At 40.5% G+C, this 21,225-nt stretch overlaps 1 protein-coding gene across 1 annotated transcript in view; it reads right to left on the bottom strand.

The window, feature by feature from the left end:
• The window catches only part of GPC5 (glypican 5), a 571,748-nt gene that overhangs the window by 343,715 nt on the left and 206,808 nt on the right, over nt 1-21,225 (bottom strand). Inside the window, exons 4-5 of the mRNA XM_077807032.1 lie at nt 17,695-17,825; nt 8,625-8,750 (exon numbers count right to left, since the gene is read on the bottom strand). Coding sequence (XP_077663158.1) covers nt 8,625-8,750; nt 17,695-17,825 — 257 coding nt within the window. The remainder of the gene's footprint in view (nt 1-8,624; nt 8,751-17,694; nt 17,826-21,225) is intronic.

Genomic DNA, 21,225 nt, shown 5'->3' with positions numbered 1-21,225 from the left:
CGCTGGCGGGCTGCGAGACAGTGTTTACATTGACCATCCACGGTCCCGGCTGCCCACAGTTCCCAGTGGCTGCGGTTCACCGTTATCTATTATCTGTTTTGATCAACTACTTTTAAGTTATATAGACCATTTGTAGTGAATCAGAGTACTACTATACTGTATATATAATATTTTCCAGAATAATTTCTACCAACAGTAGAATTGTACAATAACAAGCAAAGGGGTTCCTTATGAAATGAATAATATACTGCAAAGTTTCACGAGCTGAGTTCATGTAGAAAATAAATAAATGGCTTTCATATAAGACTTAAACCATCTTTCTTTTAAAATTCCTGCTGTTTGACAATAATAAAAAGATAATTACTCCCTGTAGTTTGTAGTGGAAATGTAGGAACAAAACATGCCAGGCCAGATACTGGTCTCAGTTATACCGCAGGTTTTAGAGTAACAGCCGTGTTAGTCTGTATTCGCAAAAAGAAAAGGAGTACTTGTGGCACCTTAGAGACTAACCAATTTATTTGAGCATAAGCTTTCGTGAGCTACAGCTCACTTCATCGGATGCATTCAGTGGAAAATACAGTGGGGAGATTTATATACATAGAGAACATGAAACAATGGGTGTTACCATACACACTGTAACGAGAGTGATCACTTAAGGTGAGCTATTACCAGCAGGAGAGTGGGGGGGGAGCCTTTTGTAGTGATAATCAAGGTGGGCCATTTCCAGCAGTTGACAAGAACGTTTGAGGAACAGTGGGGTCGGGGAGGGGAATAAACATGGGGAAATAGTTTTACTTTGTGTAATGACCCATCCACTCCCAGTCTTTATTCAAGACTAAGTTAATTGTATCCAGTTTGCAAATTAATTCCAATTCAGCAGTCTCTCGTTAGAGTCTGTTTTTGAAGTTTTTTGTAACTCCATTGTAAATCTAACTTAGTGTAAATTCAGAGTAACTCCACTGAAGTCAATCAGAATCTGGAGCTCAGAATCTGATGCACAATTTGTATTAAAGGAAAATCTTCAGAATATCTAACATAAGGGTATTAAGGTGCCTACAAACATGTATAAGCCTTATAGTTGTTAAACTTCTGTGCAATCATTTCTGCTCAAAAGCTGCCTGTCATGACTGGTAAACTGTGAACATTTATACAAGACTGCTGTGAATACTCCAACTACAAAGACCCCTTGAGAAGGACTGCCATACCCCAAGATATTGCTTAAATAATTCATTTAGTACTGTTATAGCAGCAGTTGGATATGGTAAATGCTTGTCTTTCAGAAACATTTAATGTTTCAGAAACAAGCTGTGCAAAAGGTCTCATTGTAGTGTAACAGAAAATTCATTACTTGAATAGTTCCCTATATATCAAAATAGAATCCAATTGGATGTTACTTCTTTTATGAGAATTTCACCTCGGCAAGAATACACAAGTCATCTACATAGCATAATCTACTGTGCTGCATGATCATTTGTTTTAGGTGGGTTTGATTTTGAACTATGCAACAGAGTTAAAAAAACATGAGTTTTGCTTGCCTCACTATATACAAAGGAGGTGAGAGATTTTCTGTCTTGCATACTTTGTACCATATACTTATGGTCAAGTAGCTCTAAATGCCACAGCAAGAGCTCCTGGTTTATCAGGACACACATTCTAAATTCTGGGGCACATTTCAGTCTCTGCAGCGGTGTAGAGTATAGGGGGAAAACACTCCACAAATAAAGGATCTAATTAAAAAACAAAGGCTAATAGACAGTTTACAAAATGAGTAGGGCTGTCAACTAATCGCAGTTAACTCAAGCGACTAACTCAAAACAAATTAACGCGATTAAAAAAATTAATCACAATTCATCAGTTTTAATTGCACTATAAAACAATAACAGAATACTAATTTAAATTTATTATACGTATTTTTGGATTTTTTTCTACAGTTTCAAATATATTGATTTAAATTAAAACAGAACACAAAGTGTACAGTGCTCACTTTATATTTTTATTTTCAATTACAAATATTTGCACTGCAAGAAAGATAAACAAAAGAAATAGTATTTTTCAGTTCACCTCAGACAACTACTGTAGTGCAATCTCTTAAGTGTGAAAGTGCAACTTACAAATGTAGATTTGTTTTTGTTACATAACTGCCCTCAAAAACAAAACAATTTAAAACTTTAGAGCCTACAAGTCCACTCAGTCCTTCTTCTTTTGTTTCCACTTACCAGAGATAATTCTGCCTGCTTCTTATTTACAATGTCTCCTGAAAGTGAGAACAGGTGTTGGCATGGCACTGTTGTAACTGGCGCTGCAAGATGTTTACATGCTAGATATGCTAAACATTCATATGCCCCTTCATGCTTTAAGTTCTAGATTGCACTATTTTTTTATCTTTTACAGAGTAAATATTTGTAATAAAAATAATAATATAAAGTGAACACTTGAAACTTTATATTCTGCATTGTAATTTAAATCAATATATTTGAAAATGTAGAAAAACATCCAAAATATTTATAATAAATTTAAATTTGCATTCGATTCTTGTTTAACTGTGTGATTTAAAACTGTGATTAATCATGATGAATTATTTTAAACTCATGATTAATTTTTTGAATCGATTGACAGACCTAAAAACAAGGCATCAGGCCTGAGTGTGTACCAGAGCAGAAGCAAAAGACTACAAATCCCAGCATTTTGTTGGTCATCTTTCTTCCTCTTTTTCTTCTAGTCCCCACCACTCTGGTGAATTCCTATTATCTTCCCTTCATTATGATTTAAAAGGAACATTCTTCATTTTTGATACAATTACTTGACCATGCTTTGGGTTCTTAGTTTTAGAAGCAAGCAAATTGTTATATATTATAGAAACACACAAGAAAGGTCATACTGGGTCAGATCAATGGTCCATCTAGCCTAGTATCCTGTCTTCCGACAGTGACTAGTGCCAGATACTTCAGAGGGAATGAACAGAACAGGGCAATTTTTGAGTGATCCATCTTCTTTTTTTCCAGTCCCAACATCTGCCAGTCAAAGGCCTAGGGACACCCAGACCATGAGGTCAAATCCCTAACCATTTTTACTAATAGCCATTAATGGCCCTATCCTCCATGATCTTATCTAATTCATTTTTGAATGCAGTTATATTTTTGGCCTTCACATTATCCCCTGGCAAGGAAGTTCCATAGATAGACTGGGCATTTTGTGAAGAAGTACTGCCTTATGTTTTTTTTAAACCTGCTGCCTATTAATTTAATTGGGTGACCCCTGTTTCTTGTGTTATGTGAAGGTGTATATAACAACAATTCCTTATTCACTTTCTCTACACCATTCATGATTTTATAGATTATAGACCTCTATCATATCCCCCCTTAGACATCTCTTTTCCAAGATGAAAAGTCCTGGTCTTTTTAATGTCTTCTCATATGGAAGCTGTTTCATACCCCTAGTCATTTTTGTTGCCCTTCTCTGTACCTTTTCCAATTTTAAACACATCTTTTTGAGATGGGATGGCCAGAAATGCATACAGTACTCAAGGTGTGGGCATACCAAGGATTTATTTAGTGGAATTATGATATTTACTCTATTATCTATCCCTTCCCTAATGGTTCCTAACTTTGTTAGCTTCTTTGACTGCCAGATGTTTTCAGATTGAGCAGATGTTTTCAGAGAATGATCCACAGTGACTCTCTTTCTTGAGTGGTAACAGCTTATTTAGACCCCATTATTTTCTATTTGTAATTGGGATTATCTTTTCCAATGTGCATTACTTTGCATTTATCAACAATGAATTTCAGCTGCCATTTTGTTGCCCAGTCACCAAGTTTTGTGAGATCCCTTTGTAACTCAACCTGGTCTGCTTTGGACTTAACTGTCTGCAAACTTTGCCAACTCACTGTTTACCCCTTCTTCCAGATTATTTCTGGATATGTTAAGCAGCACTGGTCCCAACACAGATCCCTGGGGGACCCCACTATTCATCTCTCTCCACTGTGAAAATTGACCATTTATTCCTACCCTTAACTTCTTATCTTTTAACCAGTGACTAATCCATGAGAGGACCTTGCCTTTTGTCCCTTGACTGCTTACTTTGTTTAAGAGCCTCTGCTCAGGAACTTTGTCAAAGGTTTCTGAAAGTCCAAGTCCAGTGGTTCACCCTTGTCCACATGTTTGTTGACCCCCCTCAAAAGTATTCTAATAGATTGATGGGACATGATTTCCCTTCACAAAAGCCATGTTGACTCTTCCCCTACAAATTGTGTTCATCTGTGTGCCTGATAATTTTGTTCTTTACTATAGTTTCAACCAATTTGCCTGGTACTGATGTTAGGCTTACCAGCCTGTACTTGTCAGGATCACCTGGTAGCCTTTTAAAAAAAATTGTGTTACACTAGCTATCCTCCAGACAACTGGTTCAGAAGCTGATTTAAGTGATAGGTTACACGCCATGGTTAGTAGTTCTGCAATTTCATATTTGAGTTCCTTCAGCCTTTTTCCAAAACCTCCACTATTGACACCTCAATATGGGACAGTTCCTCAGATTTGTCACCTAAGAGGAATATGTAAAGTGTGGGAATCTTTCTCACATCCTCGGCAGTGAAAACCAATGCAAAAAATTTATTTAGCTTCTCTGCAATGGCATTAACTTCCTTGAGTGCTCCTTTAGCACCTTGATCGTCCAGTGGCCCCATTGATTGTTTGTCAGGCTTCCTGCTTCTGATGTACTTAAAAAATTTTTTGTCCCAAACTGTAAAAAAATAATAGGATCAGGTTGAGGAAGACAACAGGCCAGTCTTAACCCCATCAGCAGCAGCTTTCTGGCTGCTCAATGCACGCACCCATAGACTCTCTGCCTCCCTGTGCTCATCTCTCCAAGCGTTGCTCCAGCTTAGCTGCTCCACAGCTCCAGGCCAGATTCCATCCTGAACCATAGTGTTCATCTCCACTGACTTCACTGGATAAGTGTGCATGTGTGTACACACATGCTGTCAGCAGACCAGGTCAGAATGGAAGTCAGGCCTAGTGGTCAGAGTCCGAATGCTAGACAGACTTGGAGTCAGGAATCAGAGCTGAGGTTGGAGCCGGGTTGCCAAGAGTCAGAGAAAGGCAGGAGCAGGTCTGGTTCTGAGTCAGGAGTTAATTGGGAGTTTTATCCAGTGTAAAAACTAAAGGATCTATTCATATTTCATTTTAAAGAGTAATAGTAAATGTGTATAATAATACTTGATTACATTTGGGGGGGGGATGTGTAAGTAATACTAAGGGTAAAACAATAAGTAATGACATCAAAATTCAGCCACTGGTAAATCTTTAAGTAGTATAACATTTCTCATTTCACATCCGCATTCATAAATTTGATTGAATCGTTTATACTTCCTTTGAAGAGCAAGAGGAGGACAAAAGACACAGGAGGCAGGGTTGGGATGGAACCTGAGACGGAGAAGGCAAATATTTATATTCTAGCAAAGATGATTTTTGTGAAGATTTGGGAGAAAAACTCCAATTGACTTCAATGAGCTCTGACGCTTCAATCCTGCAAGCACAGTAGTCCCATTTCAGAGTAACAGCCGTGTTAGTCTGTATTCGCAAAAAGAAAAGGAGTACTTGTGGCACCTTAGAGACTAACCAATTTATTTGAGCATAAGCTACAGCGCACTTCATCGGAGGAGTGAGACTAGTCATGCAAGTAAACTTAAGCATGAGTGTGTTTTCTAGAAAGGGGTGTGTGACAGGATGTATAAACCCAGCACTAGAACTGAAGGGATTAAGGAGCAACTCTGTGCCCAAGTGACACCCTCCAGCTGCACCTGTACACCATGCTCCAGCTGTAGGCAGAGCTTAAGAGGGAATCAGACAAGGCAGAGAAAGAGCCAACCCTGATCACTCCTGAGGAAGGGCAATGCAGAAACCTTCTCCTGGAGAGGAAGAGCCTGCCAAGCCCAGGGGGGCTGAAGGTTCAGTTGGTACCTTTTCTTTCACTACTTTGCAACAGACTGCAAGATTTTGACAAGAGAGTGGGTGGTAGGAAGTTGCCCAGGCAGGCAGCTTTAAGGCACCTTTGGGTACTGGATATTTGGTAACCCTGACAAGGCCCTGGGCCAGAGCCTAGTGGAATGGGAAGGCCTGGGATCCACTACCAACCCTCTTTGTCCATTAAGTAAGGTTGACAACCTTCACCTTCTAGACTTCCCCCTAATGCTCCTCTGCAACATATTTAAAGATACAAGTACTGTAGAGTACACCCCACATTATCAATGATCTCTCTGACTTCCTACTGTCTTATAATGTGACTTGGGGGCGGGAGAGCCCCTCAATGAAAACTTGCAGAGGACATACCATAACTCACATCAGGCCTGACACACGCACTGCACCAACACACTGTTATCATAATCTAAATCTAAAAGGTGTCATGTCCATTATAACATTATTATTATTATTATATGCACACTTATAACACACTTGTCATTACTACTGTTGCATGATGTTCATACAGGTGCTCTACAAAGGATTATAGATGTGTGCAGGAAATTAAAAGGTGTTTTGCAAGCAGGGAGTCCAGCCTGTTTTAGTCAAAGGAATGTTGTTTCACCTGTTTTTCTGTGTGCCCAATGTAAACGGAACCAGGTAATACCTCAGAAGACAATGAAAAGTATATCTACATGTAAGGTAAATGAAGCCACCAAGCTAAACAAATATGGGGGAAGACCACTTAACACTCACAGCAGGGGATGGTGCCTGCACACTCCCAAGAAGCCTTCCTGACTCTTGAAACAGAGACAATAGACTTTGGGAAATATAAGCAGAAAGAGAAAGCCATTTTGGCATCCATCACCAAGGGACAAAGGTGGGGAGCCCTTTGAGCTCATAAAAAGTGGACCCTTTTGCCCTGAAAATGAAGAGTAGCTGGAACTGATTATAGATGAGAAACCTGCTTAGACAAAGCCTGTAACTTGCTGAAGTTAAGTTTTAGTCACTAGAAAGTGTGTTTTGTGTTGTTTTACTGAAAAACATATGTGTCTTTTGTTCTTACTTATTACTACTTGAATATTTGTCCTTTGTTAATAAACTTATGCTTGTTTTATTACAAAACCTTCTCAGTGCTCTGTTATTAAACTGAAGGGTAATGTCCTCAGCTGAGCTAACAGGCTGGTGAGTCCTCCATCTCTTTGGAGGCAGAGAACTTAATAATGTCTGTGAGCATCCAGTGAGAGGCCTGGACACTGTAGAAAGACGTATCTGGGGAACGCAGGAATTGGAGCTCACTGACTGTTACCTGCAAGTCAAGGTTGGGACTGTCAAAGTCCTGAGTACTTTGCTGGCAAGACAGACATGCACATGTGTCAGGATGCTGACACGCAGTTTAGCAGCAGCAAAGCTCACTCTTGCTGAAGAAGAGTGGTAACACCGTTCTGGGTGACCTGAACAAGACATCACATATAGACTTTGGATATAGAGATAAAAAGATAATGTCACTCCGCTTTGTACTAGCTCAGCTTGGTATTAAAAACAGAAGATACTGACAAACAATAGTTATAATGAATTAGCTAGTGCTACAGCCCCAAAGTCCCCCCAATAATTTCTGTTCAAAATTATGCCTGTTTTGGGAACTGAAAGAATAGAGCACAAGTAATTAACTATAGCTTCCTGAAAACCTTCTTGTCATCCAAAATGCTTTTGTTTTGTGAACTGTGAAATATATTGGTTCCAAAGTTTACTTCCAGGAGCTTGGTAGTTTGCTAAGATCTGTTCTGTAACATTGCTAGTGAATAACTGCTCCCAATCCACTGTTCAATAATTTATTTGTTTGACCTTTAAAACAGTTTATCTTAGTATCTTAACTTTTAGCATTCTCATGAGAAACCACATTCATTAAGGTTTATTTTATTCCTTACAATCAGATAAAGTTTTAAATTAAGTTTGTTGCCATGCTGTTAATACTAAAGGGAACATTTAAACATACCAGCTTTGAACTTTCACATTCTCAAACAAAAATCCTGTTCCCCTGCCTCTGGCTTAATTTTGCAAATGTTAAACCTACCTTTTCTCAATAGCCAACACAAGTACCAGCCAGGTGAGCTTCAGAAATGGGGAGCTCAAAATGTTGGAGGACCACTAAGCCTCGTATTTTCTCAAAACAGATGTGGACAGATTTTAAGCTTGATAGAGGGGAAGATTTTCCTGAAGCAATGGTTCTTAACCAAAGTACAAATATTTAATAAAAAGAAAAGGAGGACTTGTGGCACCTTAGAGACTAACAAATTTATTTGAGTATAAGCTTTTGTGAGTTACAGGTCACTTCATCGGATGCATTCAGTGGAAAATACAGTGGGGAGATTTATATACGCAGAGAACATGAAACAATGGGTGTTATCATACACACTGTAACGAGAGTGATCAGGTAAGGTGAGCTATTACCAGCAGGAGAGCGGTGGTGGGGTGGGGGGGGGAACCTTTTGTAGTGATAATCAAGGTGGGCCATTTCCAGCAGTTAACAAGAACGTCTGAGGAACAACGCGCGGGAGGGCAGGGGAGAGAATAATATTTAATGTTACTCCATCAGGAAAGAATTTTGGAGAAAAAAATAACTCTGAAAAATATATAAAACTGCTCTTATAGATCACAGAATGAAAAAGTACCTTTTTACAACATCTTCACCATTCCAACATGCTAGTCCATCAGCAGCTGCTAACTCATTGATACACAGCTGATCAGCCAGACCTCCATAGAATGTCTTGTACAGCCGTAGACTGTTCATAAATTCTCTACCAAAACAAACAAACACAGGTAAAATAATTAACATAATCAATTAATAAAAATGAGCAATCAAACTGCCACATTGTTACAAGAAATCAAAGAATGTGCCACTTTTTGTCACTCTATTGGCTCTCATTTATTAATCAATTCATCAATATCCTTTTCAGATACATTAGTTGCTTTGAAAGAAATACTACTCAATCATTGAAAGTCAAACCAAATCACAGATGACTGCTATGGGAGGCAACACTACATGTGTACCAATAAGCTAATATTTCCAAAAATGTATGTCTAAAGGTAAGCTCCTAACTCCAATACATAGCCACCTACATAAGTGGCCTGATTTTCAGAAGTGCTGAATATCCAGTACCTCTTTACTGACTTCAAACTATTATACAAAGACTATCTATTGGTTGTGGTTCATGGGGCAGATGAAGTTTTGGGTAAGACAGGTTTAGGGTAGAGGTGGTATTTTTTGGCTGTTTAAATTACTGTTTGGATAATTTATTTCAATTTTTGTGGCACGTTATGCTGTTGGAGTATTATTTTATGTATTCATTTTAAATAATTGTCAAGGTGCCTAGAACTGGGGACAGATTCTGTACTGAAATAAAACAATAAATACCTATTAAATTACTGGACTTAATTGGTAACTGGACTATGATATTCATTTTTATAAACTATTTGCTAGTGTAATGAAAATCTCTCAATGGAAGACCTATACCTGCTGTGAAAATATAAATATGTATTTATTATGATTCAACATTTCACAATATGTAGGATTATCTATGACCTACAGATATGCAGAAAGTCATCAGTGCAATACTCACTGCCCTGCAAACCAACAATCATCACCCTGTTAACTTCTGCATGGTGATTGGAGACCGACAAAATTATGCTACAAATGTTGTATGCTTGGACAACATGATGCTTAAAAAGAGTATGAAGAATAAGTTCTATTAAGTGCTATCCATTTGAAATTAAACAAATGAAAGTGTTTATATATAGTCAGTCATTTAAAAAGCAACATTTTTATCTAGTGATACAGGGTGGATGGGATAATATCTTATTGTGTGGTGCAGTCTGGATGAAAGCTGGAGGCATGTAGGTAGGAATAGCGGTCAGTAGGTTTCCGGTATAGGGTGGTGTTTATGTGACCATCGCTTATTAGCACCATAGTGTCCAGGAAGTGGATCTCTTGTGTGGACTCGTCCAGGCTGAGGTTGATGGTGGGATGGAAATTGTTGAAATCACCACACCACACGATCCATTGTCTACAGCCAAACTCTACGATACAAGCATTTGCTCCAACCCCACAGACAGAGACAAACACCTAGAAGATCTCTATCAAGCATTCTTACAACTACAATACCCACCTGCTGAAGTGAAGAAACAGATTGACAGAGCCAGAAGAGTACCCAGAAGTCACCTACTACAGGACAGGCCCAACAAAAAAAATAACAGAACGCCACTAGCCATCACATTCAGCCCCCAACTAAAACCTCTCCAACGCATCATCAAGGATCTACAACCTATCCTGAAGGACTACCCATCACTCTCACAGATCTTGGGAGACAGGCCAGTCCTTGCTTACAGACAGCCCCCCAACCTGAAGCAAATACTCACCAGCAACCACACACCACACAACAGAACCACTAATCCAGGAACCTATCCTTGCAACAAAACCCGTTGCCAACTGTGTCCACATATCTCTTCAGGGGACAACATCATAGGGCCTAATCACATCAACCACACTATCAGAGGCTCATTCATCTGCACATCTACCAATGTGATATATGCCATCATGTGCCAGCAATGCCCCTCTGCCATGTACATTGGTCAAACTGGACAGTCTCTACGTAAAAGAATAAATGGACACAAATCAGATGTCAAGAATTATAACGTTCAAAAACCAGTTGGAGAACACTTCAATCTCTTTGGTCACTCGATTACAGACCTAAAAGTTGCAATTCTTCAACAAAAAAACTTCAAAAACAGACTCCAATGAGAGACTGCTGAATTGGAATTAATTTGCAAACTGGATACAATTAACTTAGGCTTGAATAGAGACTGGGAGTGGATGTGTCATTACACAAAGTAAAACTATTTCCCCATGTTTATTCCCCCCCTCCATGCTCCACTGTTCCTCAGACGTTCTTGTCAACTGTTGGAAATGGCCCACCTTGATTATCACTACAAAAGGTTTCCCCCCGCTTCCCCATTGGTAATAGCTCACCTTAAGTGATCACTCTCTGGTTACAGTGTGTATGGTAACACCCATTGTTTCATGTTCTCTATGTATATAAATCTCCCCACTGTATTTTCCACTGAATGCATCCGATGAAGTGAGCTGTAGCTCACGAAAGCTTATGCTCAAATAAATTTGTTAGTCTCTAAGGTGCCATAAGTCCTCCTTTTCTTTTCTGCGAATACAGACTAACACAGTTGCTACTCTGAAATCATTTATTAAGACCATGATTTTTAGTGTCTAGCGAAGTTATTAATTTTAGGTCTTGCCTACACAACACAGTTTTGTCAACAAAACAATGGAGGTGTACCCACTGCAATGTTCCTCCCACCAATTTAACTCCCCTGCGATGCTGAGATCATAAAACCGCCTTGACCAGCGGCACAGAGCTTTTTGCGATGAAGTTAGAGCAACACAGTGTCAGTGTAGACACGGCACTTACTTACGTTGTCCTAGGCAGCCTCTAGGTGTATCACAAGGACCATCATAACCACTCTAGTCAGCGGTTTCAACTCCACAGCCCTGCAGCCAGCTACAGAGGCGTGCACTCCTCCTTTAGAGCCGCAGGAATTTTTGAAATTCTACTTCCTGTTTGCTCCGTGTGGAGAAGCCACATAGAATCTTCCCAGCTGACCGTGGCAGCTTCCCACAGCAAATGAGCTCCCACCTGGAGTACTCTGAAGCTGCTGGAGCCATTGGGTCTGTGGGGAGAAGAGTCTGTGCAATCACAGCTCTGATCCAGCTGTAGGACCATTAAACCTACAAGCAGATTGCTTTTGGCATGGAGGAGAAGGGGCACAAAAGAGACATGCAGCAGTGCTGTGCTAAGATCAAGGAGCTGAGGCAGGTATACCAGAAAATAAGGGAGGCCAACTCTCACTCTGGTGTGGCACTGAAAACATGCCACTTTTACAAGGAGTGGCACCTCCACGGCCAAAAGCCCCATGGATACTTCACTGGCCGCTGTCTCCAGTAGCCCCAGAGACAACCCCATGAATGAAATGGTGGATGAGGAGGTTGAGTTGGAGAAGGATGGGGGATAGGCGAGAGGGACATCCGGTGGCATGAGAAGCCAGGACCTCTTTTTGACTCTACTTCAAGCAGTCCAGCTCTGGCGTGCCTGAAGCAGGGAAGGGGAGCTCCAGTAAGTGCTCATGGCAGACTTCCCAACTCCAAATTGATTTGCAACTGACTGGTAGCAGTCTGGAGTTGCCAACTTCCACATAGCTATTGCCACACACTTTTCCATTGTGAAGGGTTAGTCAGGCATACTCAGTCCAAAAACATGTGAAGGTCACCATAGATTCAGCAGGAATGATTGGTCTATAAGTATGGACCAATCGGAGGTGGTCTGAAGGTGATTGGAGGATAGATATGCTAATACTAGGATTGAAAAATAAGCCAATCAGAACAGGCCAAAAACTATATATAAGGCAGAGAGCAGGCAGGCAAAAATTAGTCAAGATAGGAGCAGGAGAAGAAGACCCAGAAGAGATCAGAAGAAACCTAAAAGAGCAAAGAAATCAGAACCTGCAGCAGAGGCATCCACAGAGTGACGGCAATAGCCACGGGATGCTGGGACAGAGCAGAAAGTGATCCTTAAGACATAGCAGATGGAGGAAGACTATAGAGAATAAGCATGCTAGTCATAGAATAGAAATATGGTTAATGAATGTGTATGCTTGGGATAATAAAGATGAGTGTCTGTGGTGAGTATGTTCATGTTACTTACTATGTATAAAGCTTAGAGTTTATTAAGATTGCTGTCTGTGTCCTACATATGACGGATCAACATGTGCAGAACATAATCACTTGAGCCTTTTCAACTGTATGACATTACAGTCTTCGGTACTTTAACTTGTATACCTGTGCTAAGGGATTTATGTTTATGTTTTAATTCAGGTTTAGATTAACTGTACTAGGGAAGATTAATTACACTAAATAAAGAAAACACTTCGTTTTGGAAAATAACTGCCTTGGTGTGAATCTTTTGAGCAAAGGGCTGTATCCATTTTCTCCCAAGGGAGAACAGATCTAGTCTGTTCTAAAAGGTTTCTTGAAAGGCATAGAGAAATCTCTGGTAAATCTTGGCAATTTCACTAGGGCGGGCCCCCTCCTTTCACCTTGCAGAAAGAGACAATATAGGTTAACATTTGGGGAATCCAGAAGTAAGCAACAGAAGGGCTGCTCTGGAACCCCTGAGCCCAACAGCGACAGTCCATCATGTGCAGCTGCTTTGTGAATGCCAACATCAATCTAAAATGTTCTTTCCATGACACACAGCAGGGCAGGGACCATGGATTCCTGAACAGATTCACAGCTCATCAAATATTGCAGGATCAGCCACGTTGTGTTCATAAGGCTCATCACAAGACTGGAGAGCAGCACAGGATCCATGTTTTCAGGCAGAGATGACAGGCACAAAGTTTACAGGGGCAGCTGAAAAACCGCACAAAACGTAGTTGGAATCCCAAAGAATAATGGGACAGAAAAAATTGCATCATGGGATGGTGAGCCCGCCCCCATGATGTACTGCGACACATTCACAGAACTGCTAGCAGCAGAAGATGGCAATTTGTACACTGGGATAGCTACCTATGATGCACTGCTCTCTCTGTTGGTGTGAGAGCACCAACTGTGGAAGCGCTTTGCTGACACAAGGAGTGTTGTGTGAACATGCACAAGCGATTTAATTACAGCAGTTTATGATAAGTCAACTTAAGTTACGTTGACTAATTCTGAAGTGTAGACCTGGCATAAGATCCCAGACTCATCTTTTGAAGGCGTTGTGCAGGATTCCTTTGAGCATGAGGACTGAGAGGTCAGATACTTTTCATTCTGTCAAAAGTGTTCGCCCCCGAGTGATGTGGTGTTTTTGTCTTTATCATTCTTCTATGTGAGTTCATTCCAGAGCACAGTGAGTGTCTGGCTTCACTGACATAATTGTCATAATAGCAAATGCACCACAATCAATCCATGCACAATACAGAAATGGAAATGTACACAGCTTTTAGTGTATTTTTGACAAGTTGTTGAGAAAGGACAATTTTTCAGTGTATTAGTAAATATGTCCTGAGGCAAAGCGTCACTTAATACAGAAATAATAATGGATTTCAACCTCTCTAGATGTCTCACCAAAACAGGCAGAAGAGCATAGGGTTTAAATGTCAGTTTTTGAATAATCTTTTTCTAGACAAGACATCATTATAGGCAGCTGAGCACAAATATGTAATCATAGTTAGCAGAAGCTACAGACCTTGCTCATCTGTTTATTTGAAAAAGCTGTGGAAATGTTCATTTTTGACTGTTTTTGTCCCTTACCACTCTGTAACATGTAGCTGCTATACATGTTTAGTGGTAAAGATATAAAGCAAATTGTTTAGAAAATATGTTAATATTCAGTTTTATGGTTAGTAAATTATGCTTTATTTACCTCGGGATTATTCGGTATCAAAAGCACTGTTAGAAAACTACAACACTAGTAAAGATCTTAAAATACCTGTTATTAATGATACCTAGGACATTGATCCAATACTAGCCATAATACTAGCCTTCAGCCAAAGTCTGCAAAAAGCAGCTGAAGACAATGAAAATGAACTGTCTCAGCTGCTCTACAAGTAGCCATAAGTACACAGGAGGATAGGAAACAGGAGTTCCCTGCAGAGATGGGAGCAACTGCAAAACAGTTTTTTAAATATACTTTACTGATATAACATTTCCATGTAAGCAACTGCTGTTATTGCCATGGGAATATTATATTCTCATGACTATGATAGGAGATAGTTCACGTGGTAGCGGATGGGAAGTAAGGTGGTCCGCAAGACAATCTCTGTTAAATTGTGGTGCACACAATGAAATGTTTGAGAGTTTCCGATCTAATTACAGTTAGAAACTAGGTGACTGTTCACACACAAAGAGAAAATCCTGACATGTTAATAATGCTTTAAAAAAAAACAGATAATAAATAGTGGACTTATGTCAAGTAACAGTGGTGGCTCTTATAAGAAAAGTTACCACAGTCCTATTTTATTCTATTCAGTTCAGGTTCTTAAACTGTGCCTGTCATTGTGGTATCTCAGCACTTGAAAGGATGCACAGGTTCTCAACAAAATTAGCTTGAGTTGAGAAATGCATCAGAATTTAATTACATTTCCTACTTCTCTATCAATACAATAATACAGATATTGTTGTGAGAACCAGTAACTCTCACTCAATTCACTGGCCCTTGCTTAAATGACATTCTAGGGAATATACGGTAGTATCCCTTAGGGTCACTGTTAGGGGAAACAGCCAGGAATTGTGTGCCTTGCCTAAGACGCAAAATGAGAAAGAGCAGATTGCAAGCAGCAACCTAGTCAATGTCCTGCAAAAAGCAATAGAGGGGATCCTATACTACCTGAAGCAGCCAGTTGCTCTGCATCTCTTTCTCCTCACACAAAATACAAATACCAGCAAGGCCTTCTTCTCAAGCTCTGCTTTCTCTCATCACTACCCAGAACACTTTGAGGCTGGCAACAGCTTGGCCTGCCAGCTAAGCCTGTAGGTGCCTTCTCTTCTCCAGGAACCAGAAATGGAAATAACGCCTCCTACTGGCTCCCACTTCCTTTCTCAGGGCAAACTGAGGGAAAAGAGAAAAGATGCCAAAGTAAAAGATTCACCTATGATTTCAGCAGACACTTCCTAAAAGAAATAAAAAATCTGGATATTTTCCGTGTGTGTATGTGTGTGTGTGTGTGTGTGTGACCCTCTGTACCTCTGGGGAACACCCTACACCCCCATGTTAATCTTTATAAAATGATTGTGTGGTATCCAATGCAAAGTTTGTCATGTTGATGTCTCTGGAAGGCTCATGATGCACTGAGCATGGTTGTTATAGTAATTGTTACAGTAATGTTATACATTATAATTTCATGTATATAGTTATGAGGCTGACAATGTATCCTCATGGCTTAAAGCAAGCCCAGGCAAAAAACTCTCCAAGAACAGAGAGGCAGTTCACAACTCATTGGGGCAAATACAGGACAAACCCAGCCCAGCCTCACAGGAACAAAGGATGCTGGCCTAGGCATCAACAAAAGAATCTGTTAGGCCTTGGGCTTGTCTACACTGGCAATTTACTGTGCTGCAACTTTCTGGCTCTGGGGTGTGAAAAAACACCCCCCTGAGTGCAGCAAGTTTCCGCGCTATAAAGTGTCAGTGTAGACAGTTCACCAGTGCTGGTAGCTGCAATCCCAGCGCTGGTAGCTGTGCCCCTCGTGGAGGTGCTTTTTTTAGAGCGCTGGGAGAGCTCTCTCCCAGTGCTGCGCTGCGACCACACAAGGCACGTTAAAGTGATATTGGCTAGTGTCATTTGGCTGCAAGTAGCTGGGAGCAGCTTACTTGCCAGAACTGTGCATGAACAGCCCGGGAGTGGGGGTTCTACAGCAGAGCAGGGTAAGGCTGGTTCCCAGAGTCAAGGATTGGAGTGACCTAGCAGATCACCGGTCCAGATAACACCAGAGGGGAACATCACTGCATGCATGCCAGTGTTAAGAGTATTTAAGAACAGAGCACATGTTTGTGAGAACTTGTTGGAAGCAGCTGGGACCATATGGCTCTTCTTCGTCTTATGTAACCATTTAGTTCTAATAAAGCTTTACTCCTTAGACTCCAGAAGCTGTCTCCTCCTTATGAACCCACAAGACAACACAGCCAGTAGTAGGGGTTGTCCACCTACCTACTGCTACATTTACAGACTGTAGGCTCTTTAGGGCAGGAGCTGTGGGGTTTTTTTGTGTGTGTTTGTGTAAAACCACGCACAATGGGGCTCCTCCTATGATACTTTGATAGCCTGTCTGTGGCCTCTAGGTGCTACTGCAATAGAATCATAGAATCATAGAATATCAGGATTGGAAGGGACCTCAGGAGGTCATCTAGTCCAACCCCCTGCTCAAAGCAGGACCAATCCCCAATTAAATCATCCCAGCCAGGGCTTTGTCTACAATACTACCGCTACTCTTTGTAGGAGGAAGAGGAGTAATCATTCTGCACCAGTCATAATTAAGGGTCAAATCCTGAAGTCTCTACTTTATTTTAGCTTAGGGTTACATACACATAAGCCCCATAGTCATAAATAGGACTTTAGCCTGAGTAAGGACTTCTAGCCCTAGGTTCTCAGTTATTGCATTTAGTGCACTAGAAAGGAGAGTATGTGAGAACAAACCCATTCCCTCTCTTATTTCTGATCAGTTCAGCACTAACCTCATCATACAAATAGGCTAAATAGGGACTTTAAAAAAGGGACAATCGTTTTGACACATTTGGTAATCCACATTGCTATGCCAATTAAACTATATTATGCAGGCTCTCTCTCTCTCTCTCAATCTCTCTCTCTCTCTCTCTCACACACACACACACACATTAATACCCACCCAGACATAGCTGATGTTTTAGAAGCACTGTCAAATCTTCTAAATGCTTTAAACCACAGTAAATGTCCCTGCCCATTCATCCATTATTTCAGTAAACAAAAATCTAGGTCTTATAAAATGACTACATTTTACAAATGTAATAGAGCATGTAGTACCATTGAAATGTAAAGCTGCATTCTTTTCAATCTCTTATTCTCTACTAATGCATTTCGTTATATTGAATACAATCTATTCTGTTGTAAAATTAATGGCTTACTTTCTTCTTTCTTTCTGGCTGTAAAACTAATGTCTTACTTTCTTCTGTTGGCCAGTGTTTCTTCATGGTCTCTTGCAGACATCTTCATCCCTTGATTATCTTTGTTCTGATCAGAATAACTGGGGGACAGTGTCAGCTTTCTCACAGGATGACCACATATCTTGTTTACCTAAAGACAATAAAAGGCATATGGGGAAAAATAAATAAATAATGCCACCAGTTTACAATAGTACAATAACCTACCTCTTAGTTTAACTTTGATTTTAACTCTCATTTTATTAAGAATGAGGGCCAGACCCCATGGCCATATTAGAAAGGTTGGCCAGAGTTTCGATGAGTATGGGACTGGTCAAACCTACTATCCATATTTCATGTACCCAATTCAGCAAACAAGGTTGTTAGCTGCTTCCACTATAAATACAAATGGTGAGACACAAAGAAGGAATGAGATACCAGAGTGTCCTCAAGAAGCCAGGACTTGCCAATATGTATTTAATTAACTGCAGTTTTCCTGAGAGACCTTCACATCTGGGAGTTTCAGTGTTATACAGATAGTTAAAGTAATTAAGGAACCTCCTGAATGCTGGAGACAGCAACTTAATCTTATTTTTCCTTTATGTACATCAAGTAAAAATGTGTAAAAGCTTAGTGATTCCTTTATGATTGGATCAATGTAGCATGCTCAGTGCAGTTACTATATCACATTCTGAACAGTTACTAGGATGGAGACTTGCATTGCTGTCATGCAAAATGTAAGTTTAATTACATCTAGTTCAGATAATAAATTCTATTAATACCAAGAAACTTACATATCTGTCTCTGACAAACAGATATAAATACATATGCTGAGATAACTGCCTATCATGCTGACCAATATTGTCTCATTGTCCTCGACCATCTATCTTTATCCATCTGTTGTCTCTTGACTTACAGTTAGATTGTAAACTTCTTGGGGTAAAGACCATCTTTTTTTTTTGTATTTGCTTGCTTGTTCTATGTTTGTACAGTGCCTAGCACAATGGGGTCCTTGACTAGGGCAACTATATGCTACAGCAATACAAATATAATAAATAATAATGTGAACCCACATTTTCTTTTAGTAATATTTGGCACTATGTTATAACTTTTGTATTAAAGAGGCTATCAGTTCACCATTATATTACATTATTCCTATTAGTCACTGAGGTACAAATCATGGCAATATATATATGTATTAAATAGGAGATGCTCCAAACTAAGGGTCACACCCTAGACAAGATATTAATTAGACTCATAGTCCTGTACCTTGTGTGCACCAACGTATTACTGAAAGACTAATATATGTGAATTATTTTAGAAATATGGTTCCTATAAACAATCAATTTCATAAAAGAAGAAGGAAGGAAAGGAAGGGGACAGGAAGCCCCACTTCTCAGGATCCAACTTCCATAGCTAGGAAACATCCAAATTTCCCCACTCCTCACAAAACACTACCGTGACAAGTAATAAAATATTCAAAAGAGAAGCTGGTCCCTATTTTAAGCAAAAGTTTGTGGTGGGGGTTCCTTGCCTGCAATATAAGATAGAGAGCTGACACCTGCTGCAAGCTACTATTCCTCTCACTCATGATTCGAGGTTTATGGACTGATTTCCATATTAAAAGGAGCATAACATTTGCTAGAGAATTAGAAATCAGATAAGAATATGTGATTAAATATTAATACATCAGGATCAGACAGGTTATCACCCCAATGTGTATCAAAAAGAAACCTAAGACTTATGTAAATTATACTTACTTAGCCCAGTCTAAAAGGCAAGAATCAGCATTGTCACTGACACAGAAAAAGCCTTCAACTGCACCGAGTTGTATTTTTGAGTAACCAGATGTCTGGAAAAATAAGGATTTGGATCCAAATACAGAAAATGGAAAAATGTTTTACATTTAGATCCAGTGGCAAATATATGAATAAATATCTGCTATGTTTATTTCTGAAAGAGGGTAAAGGAATAGTGCCTACATCCATGCCTACTTGTTGATCTAGCAACAGAGCCTCAACATATTATACTTCGGGTGGAAAGGGAAGAACAAATAGTTAGGAAAACATCCACTAATTCCCACAACTAGACAGATCTGGATGATAGTTAATATTTATTATAGAGAATATTTCAAAATGTAATGCCTGGAACCCCAGCTAAAAGTTTCTGACCTGGTGTTTTAATTTTTCAGAGGAAGGACTGAAGGAAGGGTAGATACAATATTTCAAGAAATTAAATATTTTAATGGAAAATGTGTAGCCATACTAGAAAAAAAAACTCTGGGCTTCAAAAATTCCTTTAAAAAAATAAATATATCCTCAACTGCCTAACTGTACCATAGACAAACAGAATAAAAAAAAAATACCACATGAACTGACTACTTTAGAAACAAATTTATTTCAAAATGATGGCAAAATTTTATAGATATAAAAACTGAAAACAGACATATTCTAGAAAATGTTTCTACTGCATTACGCCAGCATTCAATAATCAGTAACAATAAATAATAAAAAAGCTGAACAACTCACTTATATTAATGATAGTATCTCACACAGCTGAAAGAGTAACCTCACTGGTGCTTATGAAAGTTTCTTACGTCCAAATATTTAAAGGTATTTAGGCATCACTCTGCTCAAAGTTGCAATGCCTTACTGACTTGGGAGCCTAAGTCCCCACTGACTTTCAACACTGAGTAGACCAACTCCTAAATACCTGCTGGTACATTACTTCTGTGAGATGAGCACCTGCTCTATGCAACATGCATGCCATTTGATGATATTCTTAGTTACTGGTAGCTTCTTCCAGTCTCTGATGCTCAAGGTCCTGCTTAGGTTTGCCAACTTTATAATTGCACAAAACCAAACACCCCTGCCCAGCCCCTTCTCTAACGCCCTGTCCCTGCCCTGCCGCGTCTCAAAGGCCCTGCCCCCACTCACTCCATCCCCGCTCCCGCCATCACTCACTCTCCCCCACCCTCACTCACACTCACTGGGCTGGGGCTGAGGTGTGGGAGTGGGTGAGGGCTCTCGCTGAGGGTGGAGGCTCCCGGGTGGGGCCAGAAATGTTGGTTTCAGGGTGCAAGAGGGGGCTCTGGGCTGGAGCATGGAGTTGGGGTGCAGGAGGGGGTTGAGGACTCCACTGGGGGTGCAGGCTCTGGGGTGAGGCCGGGGATGAGGATTTTCAGGTCCAGGAGGGGGCTCTGGGCTGGGGCCGAGAGGTTTGGAGTGTGGGAGCAGGCTCAGGACTGGGCGTTGGGGTGAAGGAGGGGGTGCAGGCTCTGGCTGGGGGTGTGGGCTCTGGGGTGGGTCCACGAATAAGAGGTTTGGGGTGCAAGAGGGAGCTTAGGACTGAGGCAGGGAGTTGGGGTGTGGGAGGATGTGCGGGGTGCAGGCTCTGGGATGGGGGCTCAGGGCTGGGGCAGGGGTGTGGGCTCTAGGAGGCTGTAAGGGTGTGCGAGGGGGTGCAGGGCTGGGGCAGGGAGTTGGAGTGTGGGCTCTGGGAGGGTGTAAGGGTGTGCGAGGGGATGCAGGGCTGGGGCAGGAGTTGGTGTGCGT

Source organism: Eretmochelys imbricata, chromosome 1 (assembly GCF_965152235.1).
Source record: "Eretmochelys imbricata isolate rEreImb1 chromosome 1, rEreImb1.hap1, whole genome shotgun sequence".
Lineage (NCBI taxonomy): Eukaryota > Metazoa > Chordata > Testudines > Cheloniidae > Eretmochelys > Eretmochelys imbricata.
Note: the sequence above shows the minus strand (reverse complement) of the source record. Positions and strands in the feature narration are given on the sequence as shown.